The sequence below is a fragment of the Muntiacus reevesi genome, chromosome 3 (genome assembly GCF_963930625.1).
Source record: "Muntiacus reevesi chromosome 3, mMunRee1.1, whole genome shotgun sequence".
NCBI lineage: Eukaryota > Metazoa > Chordata > Mammalia > Artiodactyla > Cervidae > Muntiacus > Muntiacus reevesi.
The window spans coordinates 258,735,827-258,757,392 of NC_089251.1; the positions used below are offsets into that span (position 1 = coordinate 258,735,827).

At 36.8% G+C, this 21,566-nt stretch overlaps 1 protein-coding gene across 1 annotated transcript in view; it reads left to right on the plus strand.

The window, feature by feature from the left end:
• The window catches only part of FSIP2 (fibrous sheath interacting protein 2), a 134,440-nt gene that overhangs the window by 42,164 nt on the left and 70,710 nt on the right, over nucleotides 1–21,566 (plus strand). Inside the window, exons 10-13 of the mRNA XM_065929002.1 lie at nucleotides 2,043–2,155; nucleotides 2,994–3,039; nucleotides 4,448–4,554; nucleotides 8,068–8,128. Coding sequence (XP_065785074.1) covers nucleotides 2,043–2,155; nucleotides 2,994–3,039; nucleotides 4,448–4,554; nucleotides 8,068–8,128 — 327 coding nt within the window. The remainder of the gene's footprint in view (nucleotides 1–2,042; nucleotides 2,156–2,993; nucleotides 3,040–4,447; nucleotides 4,555–8,067; nucleotides 8,129–21,566) is intronic.

Sequence of the window (21,566 nt, forward strand, 5' to 3'; positions counted from 1 at the left end):
TATAGCTTGTATCCATTAATCCCATACTGATTTGTCTCTCCCTTACTCCGTCTCCCCTGTGGTAACCATGTTTGTTTTCTAAGCCTGTAAGTCTGATTCTGTTTTGTAGAGATTCACTTGTATTACCTTTTGGATTCCACATATAAGTGGTATCATAAAGTATTTTGTCTCTCTCTGTATGACTGACTTCACTAAGCCTAATATTCTCTAGGCCCATCCATGTTACTGCAAGTGGCAATATTTCATTCTTTTTATGGCCACATAATATTAATATTCCATTTTGTGTGTTTGTGTGTGTATCTTAAGTCAGTCATTTGTTGATGGGAACTTGGATTATTGTATCTTGACTATTGTAAATAGCAGTGCTGTGAATATTGGCATGCATGTGTCTTTTCAGCTCTCCAGTGTCTACAACAGTCACTTGGAATTTTTGTGGGTTCACCTTTCATTTTTTTTTTCTTGCTGGCCAGGACTTCCAGAACAATGTTGAACAAAAAGGTGATTGTGTACATCCTGATCTTGTTCTAAAATTTAAGGCTAAGTGATCAATATAAACTAAAATATTAGCTCTAGAGATTTGAAGATAACTTCTATCAAAAGAAAGACATATCCTCTCATACTCCCATTCACTAAGAAGTTTCATCATGAATGGGTGTTGAGTTTTCCCATGTTTTTCCTTGCATCTTGGAGGTAATCATCTAAATTTGCTCCTACTGTAGGAAGTTACTTTGACTTATTTTTGAATAATAAACCACCATATTTCTTGAGATAAGCATCACTATTCATTATGTATTATTTTTTAGTATATATTGTTAGATTCAGTTTATTTATAATTGTTACATCTTTTGGCATGGGAGGATATTAACTGAGTTTTTCTTGTAATGTCTTGTAATTTTTATATGATTTTTATATCTGAGTGATTCTGGTCTCAAAGTTTGAGTTAGGAGATGAGTTTAATCCTCTTCATTTTTCTGGATGAATTTGTGTAGAATTAGTGTAAATTTTTTCTTTGGTATGGTGTATAATTCAGAAGGAAAGTCATTTGAGCCTAGAGTTTTCTTTGTGGAAATGTTTTAAACTACACATTCCATTTATTAAATAGATATGATGTTCTTCATATTTTCTATTTGTTCATGAATGAGATTTGGTCATTTTTTTGCTTTTTATGGAAAACATATCTCATTTTTTAACTTATTGCTATACCTTTTCATAATTTATTATTTTCAGTATTATCTATAGACTCTGTTATGCCATTATCTCTGTGTCTTCTCTTTTTTCTGATCAGTCTGACTTATGAGTTTTATTTAAACTGTTTATTTTCTCTTGTTTTTCTATTTCCTTTTCACTTGGATCTTATTTCTTTTCTTCTGCCTATTAAGTGTGACAAGGATGTGGAAGAATTAAAATTTGATACACTGCTGAATAGTATGATATGGTACAACCACTTTGGAAAACAGTTTGACATTTCTTAAAAATTAGACATATACCTACCATATGACCTAGCCATCTACTACTATGTATTTACTCAATAAAAATGAAAACATATATTCACAAAAACTTGTGCAGGTAAATTCATAAATATCTGTAAGTTGCCAAAACTGTAAATCTCAAACAGCAGGGGAATAGGTAAAAATAATTGTGACAAATCCATTGCAATGGAATAATTTTTAGAAATAAAAGGGATGAATTTTTAAAACACACAATATTATGTTAACTGAAAGAAAGCAGGCAAAAACAGAATACATACTATATGATCCCATTCCTATAAAATTCTAGAAAATGGAAATAAATCTTGTGTTAGAAGTACAGAGGAGTGTTGTCAGAGAATGGGAAGAAAGAGATAGATGGATTACAAAGGTGAATGAGAGAACTTTCAGGGGGTATTATAAATTTTATTTTGGTTGTAGTGATGGCTTCACAGTTATGAGCATATTTTTAAATTCAGGAAACCATTCAGTTAAAATAGTACAGTTTATGTTACTTCAATTATACTTCAGTGATTTCTTTTTAAAAATATGCTGTTTCTCTTTCATTTCTTTCAGGACCCTCTGTAAACACTCTTCATAGATCTCTAAGTAGTTCAAAGAACGTTGCCAAAAAAACTGTACCTGCTGTTGTTTGTCAGCCGGACGCACAAGATGATGCTGAACAAAAGGTATAAAGTTATGTCTCAAACTTTTGTATGCTGATTATTAATTTATCTTGTTAACTGTTGCTTCTATGAACCATCTCCTTCTCTAGCATGTTAACTTATCTGTTAGGGATATTAGGGTCTATTCCTGAGAACTGATCCTTTTCCCTATATGGGTTGATTTACCTTTGTGCTAAACTCACTATGTAATTTAGCAGAAACTGATCCAAACAATCATTTAGCAACTGCAATGATAATAGTATCTAATGTCTATTGTGCATCTTTTGGCCAAAACCCTATGGCTTTTTCCAGAAGGAAGGGAAAATGAATAAACCAGTCACACAGGATACAAAGGAGAAGAATACATAGTCCTCCTGAGGACTTATTGTTTAGGGAAGCAGACAAACAGAAAAAAATGTTTTACCGTAAATAAAGAATATGGAAAGATAAATTTTATTTTGATTCTAAGCAATGTGTTTTTAAAGCACTAATTGGATTAGAATAGTTTGGATTATATTTCCCTGAAACAAAGCAAATGACTAAAATTTTTAGAATCAGCCATTAAATAGATTACCATGAATTTAAACAAAGTATGGAATACTGGAAGAGGAGCAGATTTTTACATGGCTACATACTAAACTCAATTTTGAACTAGTGAAATACCTATAGAACTAGTACCTACCTGTAGAAAGTACTATAGGAGGCTGGTATTAAGTATTGCCCCTGAGATAGTTTTCATGAGAGAGTTAGAAGATTAAAGACAAGAAAATCTGTATTAATTTGGTTGATTGATGGAAGGCAAATCTCTTTAAGAAGTAAAGTTACTAATGAATGTTCTTATCTTTAATGTTGTGCCATTTAGAAAGATGGAGAGACAAGTAGGAAACCAAGTGGTTTTGATGATAGAGGTAAGAAAATAAAAAACATTTCATAATTGTTCTGTTATTTGTTAAGTACCTAATTATGGTTTCACCTTATAGTTTCTCACGTTGTTTTACTTGATTATAAAACTCATGGTTATTTTGGAAAATAAAGCATGATATGAAACTATTTATGAATTTTGATTTTTTAATTAGCCTAAAAATTTGAATTATTTCTTGATGAGTATGGTTTTTGAAAATTGTGAGGTGTATGCATGAGACAAGTGCTCGGGCCTGGTGCACTGGGAAGACCCAGAGGAATCAGGTGGAGAGGGAGGTGGGAGGGGGGATCGGGACGGGGAATACATGTAAATCCATGGCTGATTCATGTCAGTGTATGACAAAAACCACTACAATATTGTAAAGTAATTAGCCTCCAACTAATCAAAATAAATGGGGAAAAAAAAAATTGTGAGGTGTGGACAAGTTAGCATACCTGCTGTAGCTGTTCCAGTAATAAGTAGAGTAAGGTACTGACATACTATGGTTCAGTAGGTTACAATACAGAGCACTTCCCAGGAAGGCCCTCATATTCCACTGCCATATATTCCTTATAGGCAATATATCCTAATTTGTATCTACTCGTGAGTGGAATATACAAAAGCTAAGTTTTTCTGCATGTTGTTAGATTTCTGGAAGTCACTCAAAGTACTTCCATGCATATCCTACAGTATACACACATAGAACATGCTAGAACCCTCCACGTCGTAGCCAATGACCACCTCAGATTCAATACAGAAATCAAACTCTTCATCCTCTGTCTTTACCCAGGCACAAAACTTGACTAATCTTTGACTCTTCCTCTTTCTTAAATTTTGTATCCCAACATTACCAGTCTCTGTCTAACCTACCTCCTTAATTCCTTTTCCCCTCTCCTCTTTTCCATTCCCAAAACAGCTGACTTTGTTTTGTCCATCTTTGAATATTTTAGTAATCTTTCCCCAACCTCTTCCTCCTCTTTTTAATTCACTATATGTTTTGGTGTAAAAGCAATTTTCCGAAAACACAGCTTTGGTTATTCACCTATTCAAGTTGTGAATGGTTTTCCATTGCAGGCTAAATGAAATGCAAATATCCAGTTACACCTGCCAGTGGTTTGTGATTATAGGAATTAAATTGGCATAGTAGTATATGAATTAGGATCAGAGGTTAAGGATCTCAGACTTGGTTTTGAGGGCAGTGGTGAGCCATTAGAAATTTGTAGGCACTGAACATCAAAAAAGCACATGTTATTTTTGGTGATACTTCCTTAACTCAGAGGAATCCCTGATTGATGTAACCCAGCGATTGTGCTCAGTCAGCAGGGAGAACATTGAATCAGTTCTTTTCATGAACATTCATCCTTAATCCAGCAATATTATCTTTTTGTATGTAACTGTTTCCCTTCTTTGCCCAGGGGAGCCATATGTCTCAATTCAAGATTCAATGATTTCACCTCGGAATTCAGCTACGAGAAATTTTCCCAGATCTTCACTGTCTTATTTGAATCGTTCAAAAGTTGAGGTATATAATATTTCCTTTGCTCTAAATGCAAATAATAAATGAAGTACAGTTTTATGATCAACACTGGTTAAAAAAATTCATTCATGAAGCTACTATATAGAACAGCTTTACTCGCTGAAATTAATCATATCCTAAAATTCCCCCAAATAGGCTGCAACATATAGTTCATGGTACATACCTGCAACCTTCAGAGAAAGTATCAAATTAGGCTTATTTGATTGGGCTTTGGATAGTGCTGATGGATTGTTCTGAGACAGACCATCTCTTCCCATTCCCTTTTGACTAATGATCAGTTAATTGCTTTTGAAAAGTTACCAGCAAAAGTTCAGGGTGTGACTTCTGGGTATTACATAAATGCATAGATACCTTTCTCTGTGGGTTGCCAGCTTGCTCTAGTAATCAACAAATTCAACAAAGTTGTGGGATACAAGGTCAACACACAGAAATCACTTGCACTCCTATATACTAGCAATGAAAAATCACAAAGGAATTAAGGAATCAATACCATTCACCGTTGCAACAGAAAGAATAAAATATCTAGGAATAAACCTACCTAAGGAGACAAAAGACCTATATACAGAAAACTATGAGACACTGATGAAAGAAGTCAAAGATGACATAAAGAGATAGAGAGATATTCCATGTTTCTGGATAGGATGAATCAATATTGTGAAAATGACTATATTACCAAATGTAATCTGCAGATTCAGTGTGATCCCTATAAAATTACCAATGGCATTTTTCACAGAACTAGAACAAAAAATTTCATGATTCATATGGAATAGCCAAAGCAGTCTTGAGAAAGAAGGATGGAGCTGGAAGAATCAGCCTTCCTGACTTCAGACTATACTTAAATGCTACAGTCACCAAGACAGTATGGTACTTACACAAAAACAGAAATATTGACCATTGGAACAACATAGAGAACCCAGAGATAAACCCCCGTACCTACAGGTACCTTATTTCTAACAAAGGAGGAAAGAATATACAATGGGGCAAAGACAGCCTTTTCAATAAGTGATGCTGGGAAAGTTGGTCAGCTACATGCAAAAGAATGAAATTAGAACACTTCCTAATGCCATACACAAAGATATGGATTACTCAAAATGGATTAAAGAACTAAATGTAAGACCAGAAACTATTAAACTCTTACAGGCAGAATGCTCAATGACATACATCAAAGCAAGATCTTCTGTGACCCACATCCTAAAGTAATAGAAATAAAAACAAAATTCAACAAGTGGGACCTAATAAAACTTAAAAGCTTTTGCATAGCAAAGGAAACTACAAACAAGGTGAAAAGACAACCCTTGAAATGGAAGAATATGATAGCAAAGGGAACAATGATAAAGTATTAATTTCAAAATATACAAGCAGCTCATACAACTCAATACCAGGAAAGCAAACAACCCAGTCAAAAAGTGGGAAAGGAACCTGAAAAGACATTTCTCCAAAGAAGATATACAGATGGCTAATAAGCACTTGAAAAGATGCTCAACATCACTCATTATTAGATAAATGCAAGTCAAAACTAAAGTGAGATACCACCTCACACCAGTCAGAATGGCCATCATCGAAAAGTCTACAAACAATAATTGCTGGAGAGGGTGTGGAGAAAAGGGCACCCTCTTGCATTGCTGGTGGGAATGTAAACTGATACAGCCACTATGGAAGACAGTATGGAGACTCCTTAAAAAGCTAGGAATAAAACCACCATGTGACCCAGGATTCCCACTCCTAGACATATACCCTGAGGAAATCAAAATTGAAAAAGATACATGTACTCCAGTGTTCATTGCTGCACTTTATACAATATCTAGAACAAGGAAGCAACCTAGATGTCCATTGACAGATAAATGGATAAAGAAGCTGTGGTAAATATTACAATGGAATACTACTTGGCCATAAAAAGGAACACATCTGAATCTATTTAATGAGATGGACAAAACTGGAACCTGTTATACAGGGTGAGCTAAGTCAGAAAGAGAAATGTGAATATCGCATACTGACACATATATATGGAGTCTGAAGAGATGGCACTGATGAATTTCTTTTCAGAGCTGCAGTAGAGAAACAGACACAGAGAATAGACCTATGGACATGGTGGGATGAGAGGAGGGAGAAGGGGAGATGTATGAAGAGGGTAGCATAGAAATTTATAATACCATGTGTGAAAGAGGTAGCCAATGGGGATTTACTGTATGACTGAGGCAACCCAAACAGGGGCTCTGCGACAGGCTGAAGTGTGGGCTGGGAGGGAGGCCCAGGAGAGAGGAGACACGGGTGTACCTATGGCTGGTTCTTGTTGACACATGACAGAAAACCACAAAATTCTGTAAAGCAACTATCCTTCAATTTAAAAAAATATATAGTTTTAAAGCCTATTGTGGAAATTCCCTGGCACTCCAGTGGTTAGGACTTCGCATTTTGCTGTTGGAGGTCTGGGTTCCATACCTGGTCTGGAACTTAAGATCCTGCAAGCTATACAGTGCAGCCCCCAAAAAGGAAAAAGTCTATTGCACCTGATTCACTGCTCTCAAACTCTCGTATATTCAGAGAATCTGCATTCTGCCTTCCAGCTCTACTTAAACGTTTATTCTTTAAGTGTTGTTAAAAAAAAAAATGTACCTGTTCATTTATTCCATTGAGTTAGCTTCCTTACTAATCAGTGCACTCCAAAGATATTTAATTTAACAGTAAATGATACTGTGCAGAAAAGAACAAGGTTGAGACTGCTGACTTTGTAGTGACTTGCTTGCAAGACTGGCCTATGGCTAGTATTTGGGAACCTGGCTTTTCTAACATTCTCTAACTGATATGAAAATTCCCTAACTGAACAGGTACATACATGTACCTAGACTCTGCAGAAAATGTGATTTTTGTTGAACATGTGATTTCCTTTTGGGAGGCTAGAATTTCAGATATGCATTAGGCAGAGGATGTCTTCATGATGAACCTTCAATAAAATCCTTACGTGCTGAGTTTCTAATGGATTTCTGAGGCAAAACATTACACACATGTACTTTTATTGCTGGAGAAAAGAGCATGTTCAAATGTGTCCTTTCACAGGAGGAAGAAAGCAACTGTGCTTGTATTTTCCCAGACTCCTCCTGTCTTTCCCCCTTATTATCCTGTAGTGTATCCTTTTACTATCAATATAATAAATATTAGATGTGAGTACAAATATATTCTGAGTCCCATGAGTCTCAGCAAATTACCACATGTGCATAGTCTTGTGGCCCTCCTATAATATAATATATATAATATATATATAATATACAATATAACATAAATATATTTATATTATATATAAATATAAGTATAAACTTGTTTAATTCTGTAAATAATAGATGTAATATAACCATCAAAATACATGCATTTCTTTAAAAATTACTTTAAAAAATTTAAGAGTTCTCAAAAATCGTAAATCTTTGTGTTCTAAATATATAACAGTTGATCAGATCCTGGAGAAATGTATTTGAAGATATTTGTTTTGTTGTTTGTATTATGTAGAAGGAGATAAATGTTGACTGGAATGGAAGATCAAAGAGAACAAACCTGTTCTGCGAATCAGGTAAATATCAACAGCTGTTGAGTAAATCATGCAGTCTGTTAATTCATTTTTTCAACTAACATTTATTGAGCTCCTGATTCATGCCAAGTGGTGCTAAAGACTGAAAAAAGAAAACACATAGTTCAGTTATAGTGTAGTAAGGAGATAGTCATGCCAATAGCCACACCCAGTAAGGTAAGTACAGTAAAGAAAGTAGGTATGCATACATAGCAGAGGAAATATAAAGAAGACAATGCCTAGATCTACCTAGGGTCCTCAGAGAAGCCTTTACAGAATAGGTCATAATTAAGACATGAAGGATGAGAAGGAATTTTCTATTTTAATTTTGAGAAAATTGATACTTTTTAATAATTGTTCTTTCTCTAAATATTGAGTACTTTTCTATCAAGAAGTTGCCTTGAATATTGTTTTATGATATACATAGATGACACATAAATATGTGAAACATGAGATAGATTGATTTGTGCACGAGTTTATTCCTAAATAATTTTATCAGTTTTGTAAATTTTTTACATTCATGTATAAATAGGTTCCTAATGCTAGAGAAACACAAAGTTTTTAATCTTTTATTGAATTATCTTATGAAAATCTCTTGCTGATTTTAATATTTTTGCTCATCTCTTTTTTCTTAATAATTATGTGAAAAAATTCTTAATTCCCAAGTGTTTGTGCTCATTTTAATATCCTTTCTAAATATAATTACTGGAACTTCCAGTATTAAGTGGCATGGTAGTTAACAATATGCCTGTTAAATTTTGTGTTTTACCTGAAATAGTTTTGATGTTTCACCATTTAGGGTATTTGCCACTGGTTTTGGTAAATACACTTTTATTATCTTTAAATAGTGTTTTTCCTATCTTATTAGGAATATTATGGCTGATGATGAAATTATGAATTTATTTTATGAAATAAAGTCATTTTAAAAATCTTTTCTAGTACCTATTGATATAATCATGTGATATTTTCTCCTTTGATTTATAAGGATCATATTGACAGATTCTATCATATACTATTTTCCTAATCAGAAATAAATTGCACTCATATTTTACTTTTGTATATTCTTTAAATTGAAGTAAAACATAATCAGGAAAGACTACAAAAAACAATACAGCTTAATGAATTAACAGAGGAAAACACCCATGAAACCACAACATAGGAGATATAGAACATTGCAAATCTAGCAGAAGGAAAGCCTAGTTATACTCACTCCCAAGCAATATTCTCTCTTCTCACCAAATACTATCATTATCATATAAACTATTCTGATATAGTTTATATGTGTATATATATATATATACACATATATATATATATATATATGTGTATATATTAGTGCAGGTCCCTACCATCTTCTTATCAAACCAATACTCCACTGTCCTCATTCCAAAAGCCTTGTAACATATCTTGATGTCCAGTAGAGCAAGTAGAGTATCTTGGCCCTTTGCCTTTCCATGTAAATTTTCCAAGAATATATTTAAGTTTACTTTAATTTCCCTCAATAATACTTAATGCTTTTTGTCTTAAATATATCTATTGGATTTATTCCTGGGAGCTTGATTTTTTTAATGATAATTTGAATAGTATCTTTTAAATTTATATTTTTATATTTATCAATAGTCTAATGAAATAAAATTGTTTTCTATATTAGTAAGAAACCTCTGTAACCTCAATTATTATTCCTAATAATTCATTTGCAGATTATTTTAGAGTTTCTACAAATATCATTGTTTCTTACAAGTGTCAGTATTTCTTCCTTTTCAACTGTTTATTTATTTATTTTTTTTTGACATTTTAACTGTCTAGTACCATTAGTCTTTCTCAAGAGATAAGTCATATGGTCTGATATTTGCATCTCTTTAAGAATTTTCCACAGTTTATTGTGATCAACACAGTTAAAGGCTTTGGCATGGTCAATAAAGCAGAAATAGATGTTTTTCTGGAACTCTTGTTTTTTCGATGACCCAGCGGATGTTGGCAATTTGATCTCTGGTTCCTCTGCCTTTTCTATAACCAGCTTAAACATCTGGAAGTTCACAGTTCATGTATTACTAAAGCCTGGCTTGAAGAATTTTGAGCATTACTTTACTAGCGTGTGAGATGAGTGCAATTGCGGTAGTTTGAACATTCTTTGGCATTGCCTTTCTTTGGAATTGGAATGAAAACGGACCATTTCCAGTCCTTTGGCCACTGCTGAGTTTTCCAAATTTGCTGGCATATTGAGTGCAGCATTTTCACAGCATCATCTTTCAGGATTTGAAATAGCTCAACTGGAATTCCATCACACCCACTAGCTTTGTTCGTAGTGATGCTTCCTAAGGCCCACTTGACTTCACATTCCAGGATGTCTGGCTCTAGGTGAGCAATCACACCATCGTCATTATCTGGGTAGTGAAGATATTTTTTGTACAGATCTTCTGTGTATTGTTGCCACCTCTTAATATCTTCTGCTTCTGTTAGGTCCATACCATTTCTGTCCTTTATCGAGCCCAACTTTGCATGAAATGTTCCCTTTGTATGTCTAATTTTCTTGAAGAGATCTCTAGTCTTTCCCATTCTGTTGTTTTCCTCTATTTCTTTGCATTGATCGCTGAGGAAGTCTTTCTTATCTCTCCTGTCTATTCTTTGGAACTCTGCATTCAGATGGATATATCTTTCCTTTTTTTTGCTTTTTCCTTCTCTTCTTTTCACAGCTATTTGTAAGGCCTACTCAGACAGCTATTTTGCTTTTTTTGCATTTCTTTTCCATGGGGATTGTCTTAATCCTGCCTCCTGTACAGTGTCACGAACCTCCATCCATTGTTCATCAGGCAGTCTGTCTATCAGATCTAGTTCCTTAAATCTGTTTCTCACTTCCACTGTATAATCATTAGAAATTTGATTTAGGTCATACCTGAATGGTCCAGTGCTTTTCCCTGCTGCTGCTGCTGCTGCTAAGTCGCTTCAGTTTTCCCTACTTTTCTTCAATTTAAGTCTGAATTTGGCAATAAGGAGTTCATGATCTGAGCCACAGTCAGCTCCCGGTCTTGTTTTTGCTGACTGTATAGAGCTTCTCCACATTTGGCTACAAAGAATATCAATCTGATTTCCACCTCGATGGACATGGGTTTGGGTGGACTCCGGGAGTTGGTGGTGGACAGGGAGGCCTGGAGTGCTGTGATTCATGGGGTTGCAGAGTCGGACATGACTGTGCGACTGAACTGAACTGAACTAGCATTAGTGTGTGCTGAACAAGGCAGTTTTTTATTCCCAATCTGGGAGTGAAAACTTAGCAAAAATGTCTGCTAATTTATTTTTCTTTTTAGATCTTAGCATATTAAGAATGTTTTCTTAAAGCCTTAACCTGCTAAGTAAGATCTTGCATTATGAATGGATGTTGAGTTTTTTCCACCTGGATTTTGCTTTTGTATTACATCAATTGAGATGGTTATATGATTTTTTTTCCTTTATCTGGTTAATGAATTATGTTGATTTTCAAATGTTGCTCCAAACTTTTTTTGAAAGAGTTAGTCACTCAGTCATGTCCATCTCTTGGTGACCCCATGGATTGTAGCTTGCCAGGCTCCCAGATCCATGGGATTCTCCAAGCAAGAATACCAAAGTGGAGTGGGTTGCCATTCTCTTTTCCAGGGAATCTTCCCAACCCAGGGATTGAATCCAGGTCTCCTGCATTGCAAGCAGATTCTCTACCATCTGAGCTACCAGAAGAGTTCAAACTTTTCTTACTTGAAATAATAACCATATGATCATTATGTATTATTTTTCTCTGCACCTGGATTCAGTCTGCTTAAGTTTGGTTTTCATTTCTTGCTTCTGTAGTGATGACAGTGATTGGCTTATAACTTTCACTTCTCATACCTTTTTGACATGTTTATGCTATTCTCATTAGTGTTTCATCCTTTATTTTCTTCTGAAAGAGCTAGGTAGAATATTGGAATGATTTTTTTTTTCCTTCAACATTTTATAGAATTATTTGTGAAGCTATCTGGGCTAGGAGTTACTTTTTAGGTAGTTCTTAATTACAATTAAAACAATTTATTTTTCATTTTTAAAGTCTGTAGAATTTGTTTTTTTTAATTTATTTTTAAATGAAAATGAGTATTTTTAATGGTAAAAGATACTTTCACAAAGAAGATAGATATCATAAACCATTAGACACCTAACCAAAAAAATACATAAAGCAAAAATAAGAAGAGATAAAAAGAAAATGAAAAAAGTATATAATCATATTGACATTTCTCTGAGAATATTTTATCTAGTGCAGAAAAAAATAAGAATAGTAACATCTTTAATGATACCATTAATAAATAAAATATAGTAGATTTATATTTATATTAATCTTATATCCTACACAAATATGTTTAAATTTTGTATTTCCTGTGTTGTTATTACATGTCCATAGGATATTTAGGAAAACTGTCAAAAAGATAAACATTACTAAATATTGTGATTCAGTTATAATATATACACATATTATTTTTAAATTATTTTCCATTATAGGTTATTACAAGATATTGAGTATAGTTCCCTGTGCTATACAGTAAGCCTTTGTTGCTTGTTGCATATCTATTTTTTAAATTAGAAATCTAGTATTCTATTTACAGTAAGTCAAACAAGTAGAATTAAAATGTCATAAATGTTTTAGTTAGGCAGAAATTGATGTTTTCTAAAATATATATTATACATATTATTTATATATATGTATACAAGAGGTTTTCTACTACACATGATAAAGGCTCGAGAAAGAATATTAAAAAAAAGAGATGGAAAAATTGGAAATCATAAACTAAATGAAATGGGAGCACTGAATATGAAATAAAGTGAAACAAACTGGATAAAAGTAAAAGATCTTCATATAGCCCAGTTGTTTTTAAACATTCCTGCTCAATAGAAGCATATCTGGAGCCCTGGTAAAAGAAAAAGCCATACCTGGGCATTTGTATTTTTCAAAAAATTCCAAGATAGTTCTGATTAGCATCTGGATTTTAAAAAGTTATTACAGGTTTTTCTATTAAATGGCAGTTTTGGTGACACAGAATTCTGTTATTTTTCTGTTAACCAGTCATGATACAGCTGTATTGAGTAATAGTTACATAATTGCTGTAGTGAAAGATGTTGATCAGTTTTCACAATCAATAGCCAGACAAAAAATAAAAGATAAGTACAATCACAAGCCATAATGGGAACATCATTAACCTAACAATATAAAATAATTACATACAATTTGGGGGGATCAAGCAGAGTGATGTGGTAAGTGGAAGTGCATACATGCACATGTTTTCATCTCCTTAGTCAGTCTATGTCTTTTGATTGGTGTACTTAATCCATTTACGTTTAGGGTAATTATGGATATATATGGGCTTCCCTGGTAGCTCAGCTGGTAAAGAATCTGCATGCAATGCAGGAGATCCCAGCTCCATTCCTGGATAGGGAAGATCCCCTGGAGAAGAGATAGGCCCATTCCAGTATTCTTGGGTTTCCCTGGGGGCTCAGACAGTAAAGAATATGCCTGTAATGTGGGAAACTTGTGTTTGATCCCTCGGTTGGGAAGATCCCTGGAGGAGGGCATGGAAATCAACTCCAGTATCCTTTCCTGGAAAATCCCCATGGACAGAAGAATCTGGTGGACATTAGTCCATGGGGTCACAAAAAGTTGGACATTACTGAGCTACTAAGAACAACATATGGATATGTATGATCCTATTATCATTTCCTTAATTGCTTTAGATTTATTTTCTATAGGTAAGTCTTTTCCTTGTTTCCTGCCTAGAGAAATTCCTTTAGCATTTGTTGTAAGGCTGGTTTGGTGGTGCTGAATTATCTTAATATTTGCTTGTCTAGAAATCTTTGATTCCTCCATCAGATCTGAAAGAGAATCTTGCTCAATAGAGTATTCTTGGTTGTAGGTTCTTCTCTTTAATCACTTTAAATATATCATGCCATTCCATTCTGGCCTGTAGAGTTTCTGTTGAGAAATCAGCTGATAGCCTGATGGGAGTTCCCTTGTATGTTATATGTTGTTTTTCCCTTATTCTTTGTCGTTAATTCTTGTCAGTTTGAATACTGTGTGTCTCAGTGTGTTCCTCCTTTTATTTATCCTGCCTGGGACTCTGCTTCCTGGACTTGGTTGATTATTTCCTTTCCCATGTTAGGGAAGTTTTCAGCTATTACCTCTTCAAGTATTTTCTCAGGTCCTTCCTCTTTCTCTTCTCCTTCAGGGACCCCTATAATGCAAATGTGGGTGCATTTAATGTCCCAGAGGTCTCTTAGGCTGTTTTCATTTCTTTTCATTCTTTTTCTCTATATTGTATTCTGTGGCAGTGATTTCCACCATTCTGTGCTCTAGGGCATTTATCTGTTCTTCTGCCTTAGTTGTTATTCTGCTACTAATTCTTTCTAGTGTATTATTCATCTGTTTGTTCTTTAGTTCTTCTAGGTCTTTGATAAACATTTCTTGCATCTTCACAATATTTGCCTCCATTCTCAGTTTCTGAGATTCTAGATCATCTTTGTTATCATTATTCTGAATTCTTTTTCTGGAAGGTTGCCTATATCCATTTCATTTAGTTGTTTTTCTTGGGTTTTATCTTGTCCCTTCATCTGGGACATAACTTTCTGTTTTTTCACACTGATTACCTTTCTGTAATGTGTTTTTTTTCTTTAGTCACTGTGGGGATGTGGTTGTTCTTCTGTCTACCGGCTAATGGAGGAGGTTAAGAAGTTTGTGTAAGCTTCCTGATGGGAGAGACTGGTGATGGGAAAAACAGGGTCTTGCTCTGGTGGGCAGGGCCTTGCTCAGTAAAACTTTAATCCAACTATCTGCTGATGGGTGGGGTTGTGCTCTCTCCCTGATTTTTTGGCTTGAGGCAACCCAAGGCTTTATGGTTGGGTTAAGCTTCCCTGGTGGCTCAGAGCCTGTAATGACCTGGATTCATCCCTGAGTCAGGAAGATCCCCTGGAGAATAAAATGGCAACCCACTCTGGTATTCTTGCCTGGAAAATTCCATGGATGGAGAAGTCTGGTAGGCTATAGTGAATGGGGTCGCAAAGTATCTGACATGACTGAGTAACTTCACTTTCTTTTCAATGGAGAACTCCAAGAGGGTTTACACCACAGGAGATCTTTCCAGACTGGTGCCTCCATTTCTGTGGTGAGCCCCTGCTGAACCACAGCTCCACAGGAGACCCTCCAACACCAGCAGGTAGTTTTGGTTCAGTCTTATGCTCAAACTACCACATGAGTCCACTCATCTCACACACTAGTAAAGTAGTGCTTGAAATTCTCCAAGCCAGCCTTCAGCAATACGTGAACTGAGAACTTCCAGATGTTCAAGCTGGTTTTAGAAAAGGCAGAGTAACCAGACATCAAATTGCCAATATCTGCTGGATCATTGAAAAAGCAAGAGAGTTCCAGAAAAACATCTATTTCTGCTTTACTGATTATGCCAAAGCCTTCGACTGTGTGGATCACTATAAACTGTGGAAAATTCTGAAGGAGATGGGAATACCAGACCATCTGACCTGCCTCTTGAGAAACCTGTATGCAGGTCAGGAAGCAGCAGTTAGAACTGGACATGGAACAACAGACTGGTTCCAAATAGGAAAAGGAGTGTGTCAAGGCTTCATATTGTCACCCTGCTTATTTAACTTATATGCAGAGTACATCATGAGAAACACTGGGCTGGAAGAAGCACAAGCTGGAATCAAGATTGCCGGGAGAAATAGCATTAACCTCAGACATGCAGATGACACCACGCTTATGGCAGAAAGTGAAGACGAACTAAAAAGCCTCTTGATGAAAGTGAAAGAGGAGAGTGAAAAAGTTGGCTTAAAACTCAACATTCAGAAAACCAACATCATGGCATCTGGTCCCATCACCTCATGGGAAATAGATGGGGAAACAGTGGAAACAGTGTCAGACTATTTTGGGGGGCTCCAAAATCACTGCAGATGCAGTCACTGGGGTGACTGCAGCCATTAAATTAAGACGTTTACTCCTTGAAAGGGAAGTTATAACCAACCTAGATAGCATATTAAAAAGCAGAGACATTACTTTGCCAACAAAGGTCCGTCTGGTCAAGGCTATGGTTTTTCCAGTGGTCATGTATGGGTGTGAGAGTTGGACTGTGAAGAAAGATGAGTGCCGAAAAATTGATGCTTTTGAACTGTGGTGTTGGAGAAGACTCTTGAGAGTCCCTTGAACTGCAAGGAGCTCCAACCAGTCCATCCTAAAGGAGATCAGTCCTGGCTGTTCATTGTAAGGACTGATGCTGAAGCTGAAACTCCAGTACTTTGGCCACCTCATGCGAAGAGTCGATTCGTTGGAAAAGGCCCTGTTGCTGGGAGGGATTGGGGGCAGGAGGAGAAGGGGACGACAGAGGATGAGATGGCTGGATGGCATCACCGACTCGATGGGCATGAGTTTGAGTAACCTCCGAGAGTTTGTGATGGACAGGGAGGCCTGGCATGCTGCGATTCATGGGGTCGCAAAGAGTCAGACACGACTGAGTGACTGAGTTGAATTCTGGGGTCACTACTCCTTTCTTCTGAGTCTTGGTATCACAAGGTTTTCTTTGTGCCCTCCATGACAGGAGTCTGTGTTTCCTCCAATCCTGTGAAAGTCTTATAATTAAATCCCTCTGGCTTTCAAGGTCAGGTTCCCTGGGGAGTCCTAGTCATTGTGGGACCTCCAGGCTTGAATGCCTGATGTGGGGTTCAGAGCCTTTACAACAGTGGGAGAACTTCTTTGGTATTATTGTTCCCAATTTGTTGGTCACCCACCTGGTGGGTATGGATTTGATTTCTTCATGATTGTGCCCCTCATGCTGTCTCACTGACGTCTCTTCTTTGTCTTTGGATGTGGGGTATCATTTTTTGGTAGGTTCCAGCATATTCCTGTCAATGGTTGTTCAATAGCTACTTCTACAATTTAAAGATTTTAAATATAGGATCATTTAGCTATTTGTCCTGGTGGTAAGTTATCTTTTTCTAGAAATTGATAAACTTAAGTTTCCAAATGTATTAGCATAAAATTATCCATAGTATATCATATATATATATATATATATATACATATATAATACATACACATATACAATGATCTGCCACAGGGACAGGGGCTCTGGGTGCAGCAGACTTGGGTATGGCATAAGCCCTCTTGGAAGAGGTCGCCATTAACACCACCAAAGAGCTGCCAGAACTTACACCGGACTGGGAAATAAACTCTTGGAGGGCACAAGCAGAACCTTGTGTGTACCAGGACTTGCCTGTGGGTGTCCGGGAGTCTCCAGCAGAGATGTGGGTCTGTGGTGGCCTGCTGCAGGGTTGGGGGTATGGAGTGTAGCAGTACATGCATGGGATCTTTTGAGGGAGATCACCATTATCTTCATTACCTCCACTATAGTTTGTGAGATGGTGAAGTCACTCAGCCATCTCTGACTCTTTGTGACCCATGGACTGTAGCCTACCAGGCTCTTCCTCCATGGGATTTTCCAGGTAAGAATACTGGAATGGGTTGCCATTTCCTTCTCTAGGAGATCTTCCCAATCCAGGGACTGAACCTGGGTCTCCCACATTGTACGCTTTACTGCTTTACTCTTCTGAGCCACCAGGAAAGTCTCCACTATAGTTTGGCCCCAGGTAAATAGCAGGGTGGGAACACAGCTCCACCCATCAATAGAAAATTGGATTAAAGGTTTATTGAGCATAGCCCCGACCATCAGAGGAAGATCCAGTTTCCACCTCAGTCAGACTGTCACATCAGGAGCTTCCATAAGCCTCTTATCCTTCTCCATCAGAGGGCAGACACTTTGAAAACCACAATCACAAAAAGCTAACAAATCTAATCACACGGACCACAGCCTTGTCTAACTCAGTGAAACTATGAGCCATGCCTTGTCGGGCCACTCAAGATGGACAGATCACAGTTAAGAATCCTGACAAAATGTGGTCCACTGGAGAAGGGAATAGCAAACCACTTCAGTATTCTTGCCTTGAGAACCCCATGAACAATATGAAAAGGCAAAAAGATAGGACACTGAAAGATGAACTCCCCAGGTTGGTAGGTACCCAATATGTTACTGGAGATCAGTAGAGAAACAACTCCAGAAAGAATGAAGAGATTGAGCCAAAGCAAAAACAACAGAAAGTTGTGGATGTGACTGGTGATAGAAGCAAGGTCTGATGCTGCAAAGAGCAATTCTGCATAGGAACCTGGGATGTTAGTTCCAAGAATCAAAGCAAATTAGAAGTGGTCAAACAGGAGATAGAGAGTGAATGTTGACATTTTAGGAATGAGCAAACTAAAATGGACTGGAATGGGTGAATTTAACTCAGATTACTATTATATCTACAACTGTGGGCAGGAATTCCTTAGAAGAAATGGAGTAGCCACCATAGTCAACAGAAGAGTCCAAAAGGCAGTGCATGGATGCAATCTCAAAAATGACAGAATGATCTCTTCACTGCCAAGGCAAATGATTCAGTATCACAGTAATCCAAGTCTATGCCAAGACCAATAATGTTGAAGAAGTTAAGTTGAATAGTTCTATGAAGATCTACAAGACCTTCTAGAAAGTGAAAGTCGCTTGGTCGTGTCTGGCTCTTTACGACCCCATGGATTGTACATGGAATTCTCCAGGCCAAAATACTGGAGTGGGTAGACTAGCCCTTCTCCAGGGGATCTTCCCAACCCAGCGATCAAATCCAGGTCTCCCGCATTGTAGGCAGATTCTTTACCAGCTGAGCCTAGAACTAACACCCAAAAAAGATGTTATTTTCATTATATGGGACTGGAATGCAAAAGTAGGAAGTCAAGAAACACCTGGAGTAACAGGCACATTTGGCCTTGGAATACAGAATGAAGTAGGGCAAAGGCTAATAGAGTTTTGCCAAAAGAATGCACTGGTCATAGCAAACACTGTCTTCCAACAAACCAAAAGAAGACTCTACACATGGACATCACCAGATGGCCAACACTGAAATCAGATTGATTATATTCTTTGCAGCCAAAGATGGAGAAGTTCTATAGAATCAGCAAAACAAGAGCAGGAACTGAGTGTGGCTCAGATCATGAACTCCTTATTGGCAAATTCAGACTTAAATTGAGAAAAGCAGGGAAACCACTTTACCATTCAGGTATGACCTAATCAAATCCCTAATGATTATACAGTGGAAGCGAGAAATAGATTTAAGGGACTAGATCTGGTAGACAGAGTGCCTGATGAACTGTGGACGGAGGTTCGTGACATTGTACAGGAGACAGTGAGCAAGACTATCCGAAAGAAAAAGAAATGCAAAAAATCAAAATGGCTGTCTGAGTAGGCCTTACAAATAGCTGTGAAAAGAAGAGAAGCGAAAAGCAAAGGAGAAATGGAAAGATATGACCATCTGAATTCAGAATTGCAAAGAAGAGCAAGAAGAGATAAGAAAACCTTCCTCAGTGTTCAGTGCAAAGAAATAGAGGGAAACAATAGAATGGGAAAAACTATAGAGATCTCTTCAAGAAAATCGGAGATACCAAGGGAATATTTCATGCAAAGATGGGCACAATAAAGGACAGAAATGGTATGGACCTAACAGAAACAGAAGATATTAAGAAGAGGTGGCAAGAATACACAGAACTGTACATAAAAAGCTCTTCATGACCCAGATAATCGCAATGGTGTGATCCCTTACCTGGAGCCAGACATCCTGGAATGTGAAGTCAAGTGGGCCTTAAGAAGTGTCATTATGAACAAAGCTAGTGGGGGTGATGGAATTTCAGTTGAGCTATTTCAGATTCTAAAAGATGATGATGTGAAAGTGCTGCATTCAATATGCCAGCAAATCTGGAAAACTCAGTGGTGGCCACAGGACTGGAAAAGGTCAGTTTTCATTCCATTTCCAAAGAAAGGCAATGCCAAAGAATGTTCAAACTACCACACAATTGCACCCATCTCACATGCTAGTAGAGTAATGCTCAAAATTCTCCGTGCCAGTCTTCAGCAATACCTGAACTGTTAATTTCCAGATGTTGAAGGTGGTTTTAGAAAAGGCAGAGGAACCAGAGATCACATTGCAAACATCTGCTAGATCATCAAAAAAGTTAGAGAGTTCCAGAAAAACATCTATTTCTGCTTTATCAACTACACCAAATCCTTTTACTGTGTGGATCACAATAAACTGTTGAAAATTCTTCAAGAGATGGGAATACCAGACCACTTGACTTGCCTCTTGAGAAACCTGTATGCAGGTCAGGAGGCAATAGTTAGAACTGGGCATGGAACAACAGACTAGTTCCAAATTGGGAAAGTAGTACATCAAGGCTGTATATTGTCACCCTGCTTATTGAACTTATAGTCAGAGTACATCATGAGAATGCTAGGCTGGATAAAGCACAAGCTGGAATCAAGATTGTTGGGAGAAATATCAATACCTTCAGATACGGAAATGACACCACACTTATGGCAGAAAGTGAAGAAGAACCAAAGAGCCTCTCCATAAAAGTGAAAGAGGAGAGTGAAAAAGTTGGCTTAAAGCTCAACATTCAGAAAACTAAGATCATGGCATCTGATCCCATTACTTCATGGCAATTAGATGGAAAAACAGTGGAAACAGTGACTGACTTTATTTTTTTGGACTCCAAAATCATTGCAGATGATGACTGCTGCCATGAAATTAAAAGATGCTTACTCCTTGGAAGGAAAGGTATGACCAACCTAAAGAGCATATTAAAAAGCAGAGACATTACTTTTCAACAAAGCTCCATCTAGTCAAAACAATGGTTTTTCCAGTAGTCATGTATGGATGTGAGAGTTGAACTATAAAGAAAGCTGAGTACGGTAGTGTTGCTGCTTTTGAGATGTAGTTTAGGAGAAGGCTCTTGAGAGTCCCTTGGATTGGAAGGAGATCTAACTAGCCCATCTTAAAGGAAATCAGTCCTGAATATTTATTGGAAGGACTGATAGTGAAGCTGAAATTCCAATACTTTGGCCACCTGATGAGAAGAGCTGACTCATTTGAAAAGACCCTGATGTTGGGAAAAATTGAAGGCGGGAGGAGAAGGGGATGATAGAGGATGAGGTGGTTGGATGGCATCACCGCCTCAATGGACATGAGTTTGAGTAAACTCTGGGAGTTGGTGATGGACGGGGAGTCCTGGCGTGCTGCAGTCCATGGGTCGAAAAGAGTCGGACATGACTGAGCGACTGAACTGAACTGAACTGATCTCATATATATACCCTACTAGTACTTTAACTTTTAATTAAAAGTACTCAGAAAATACAAATTTCTGTTCAATAGATCATCACAAAGCACACAAATCTTTGTACCCTCTGATATGACCAATGATATAAAATTATCTGCACTGTCAAATTCCTCATTCTTTTCCCTGAAATTAAAGAATTTTGCTTCCTTTTTATTTTCTTGATTTCTGCCACAGTAGATTAATATTCCATTTTTG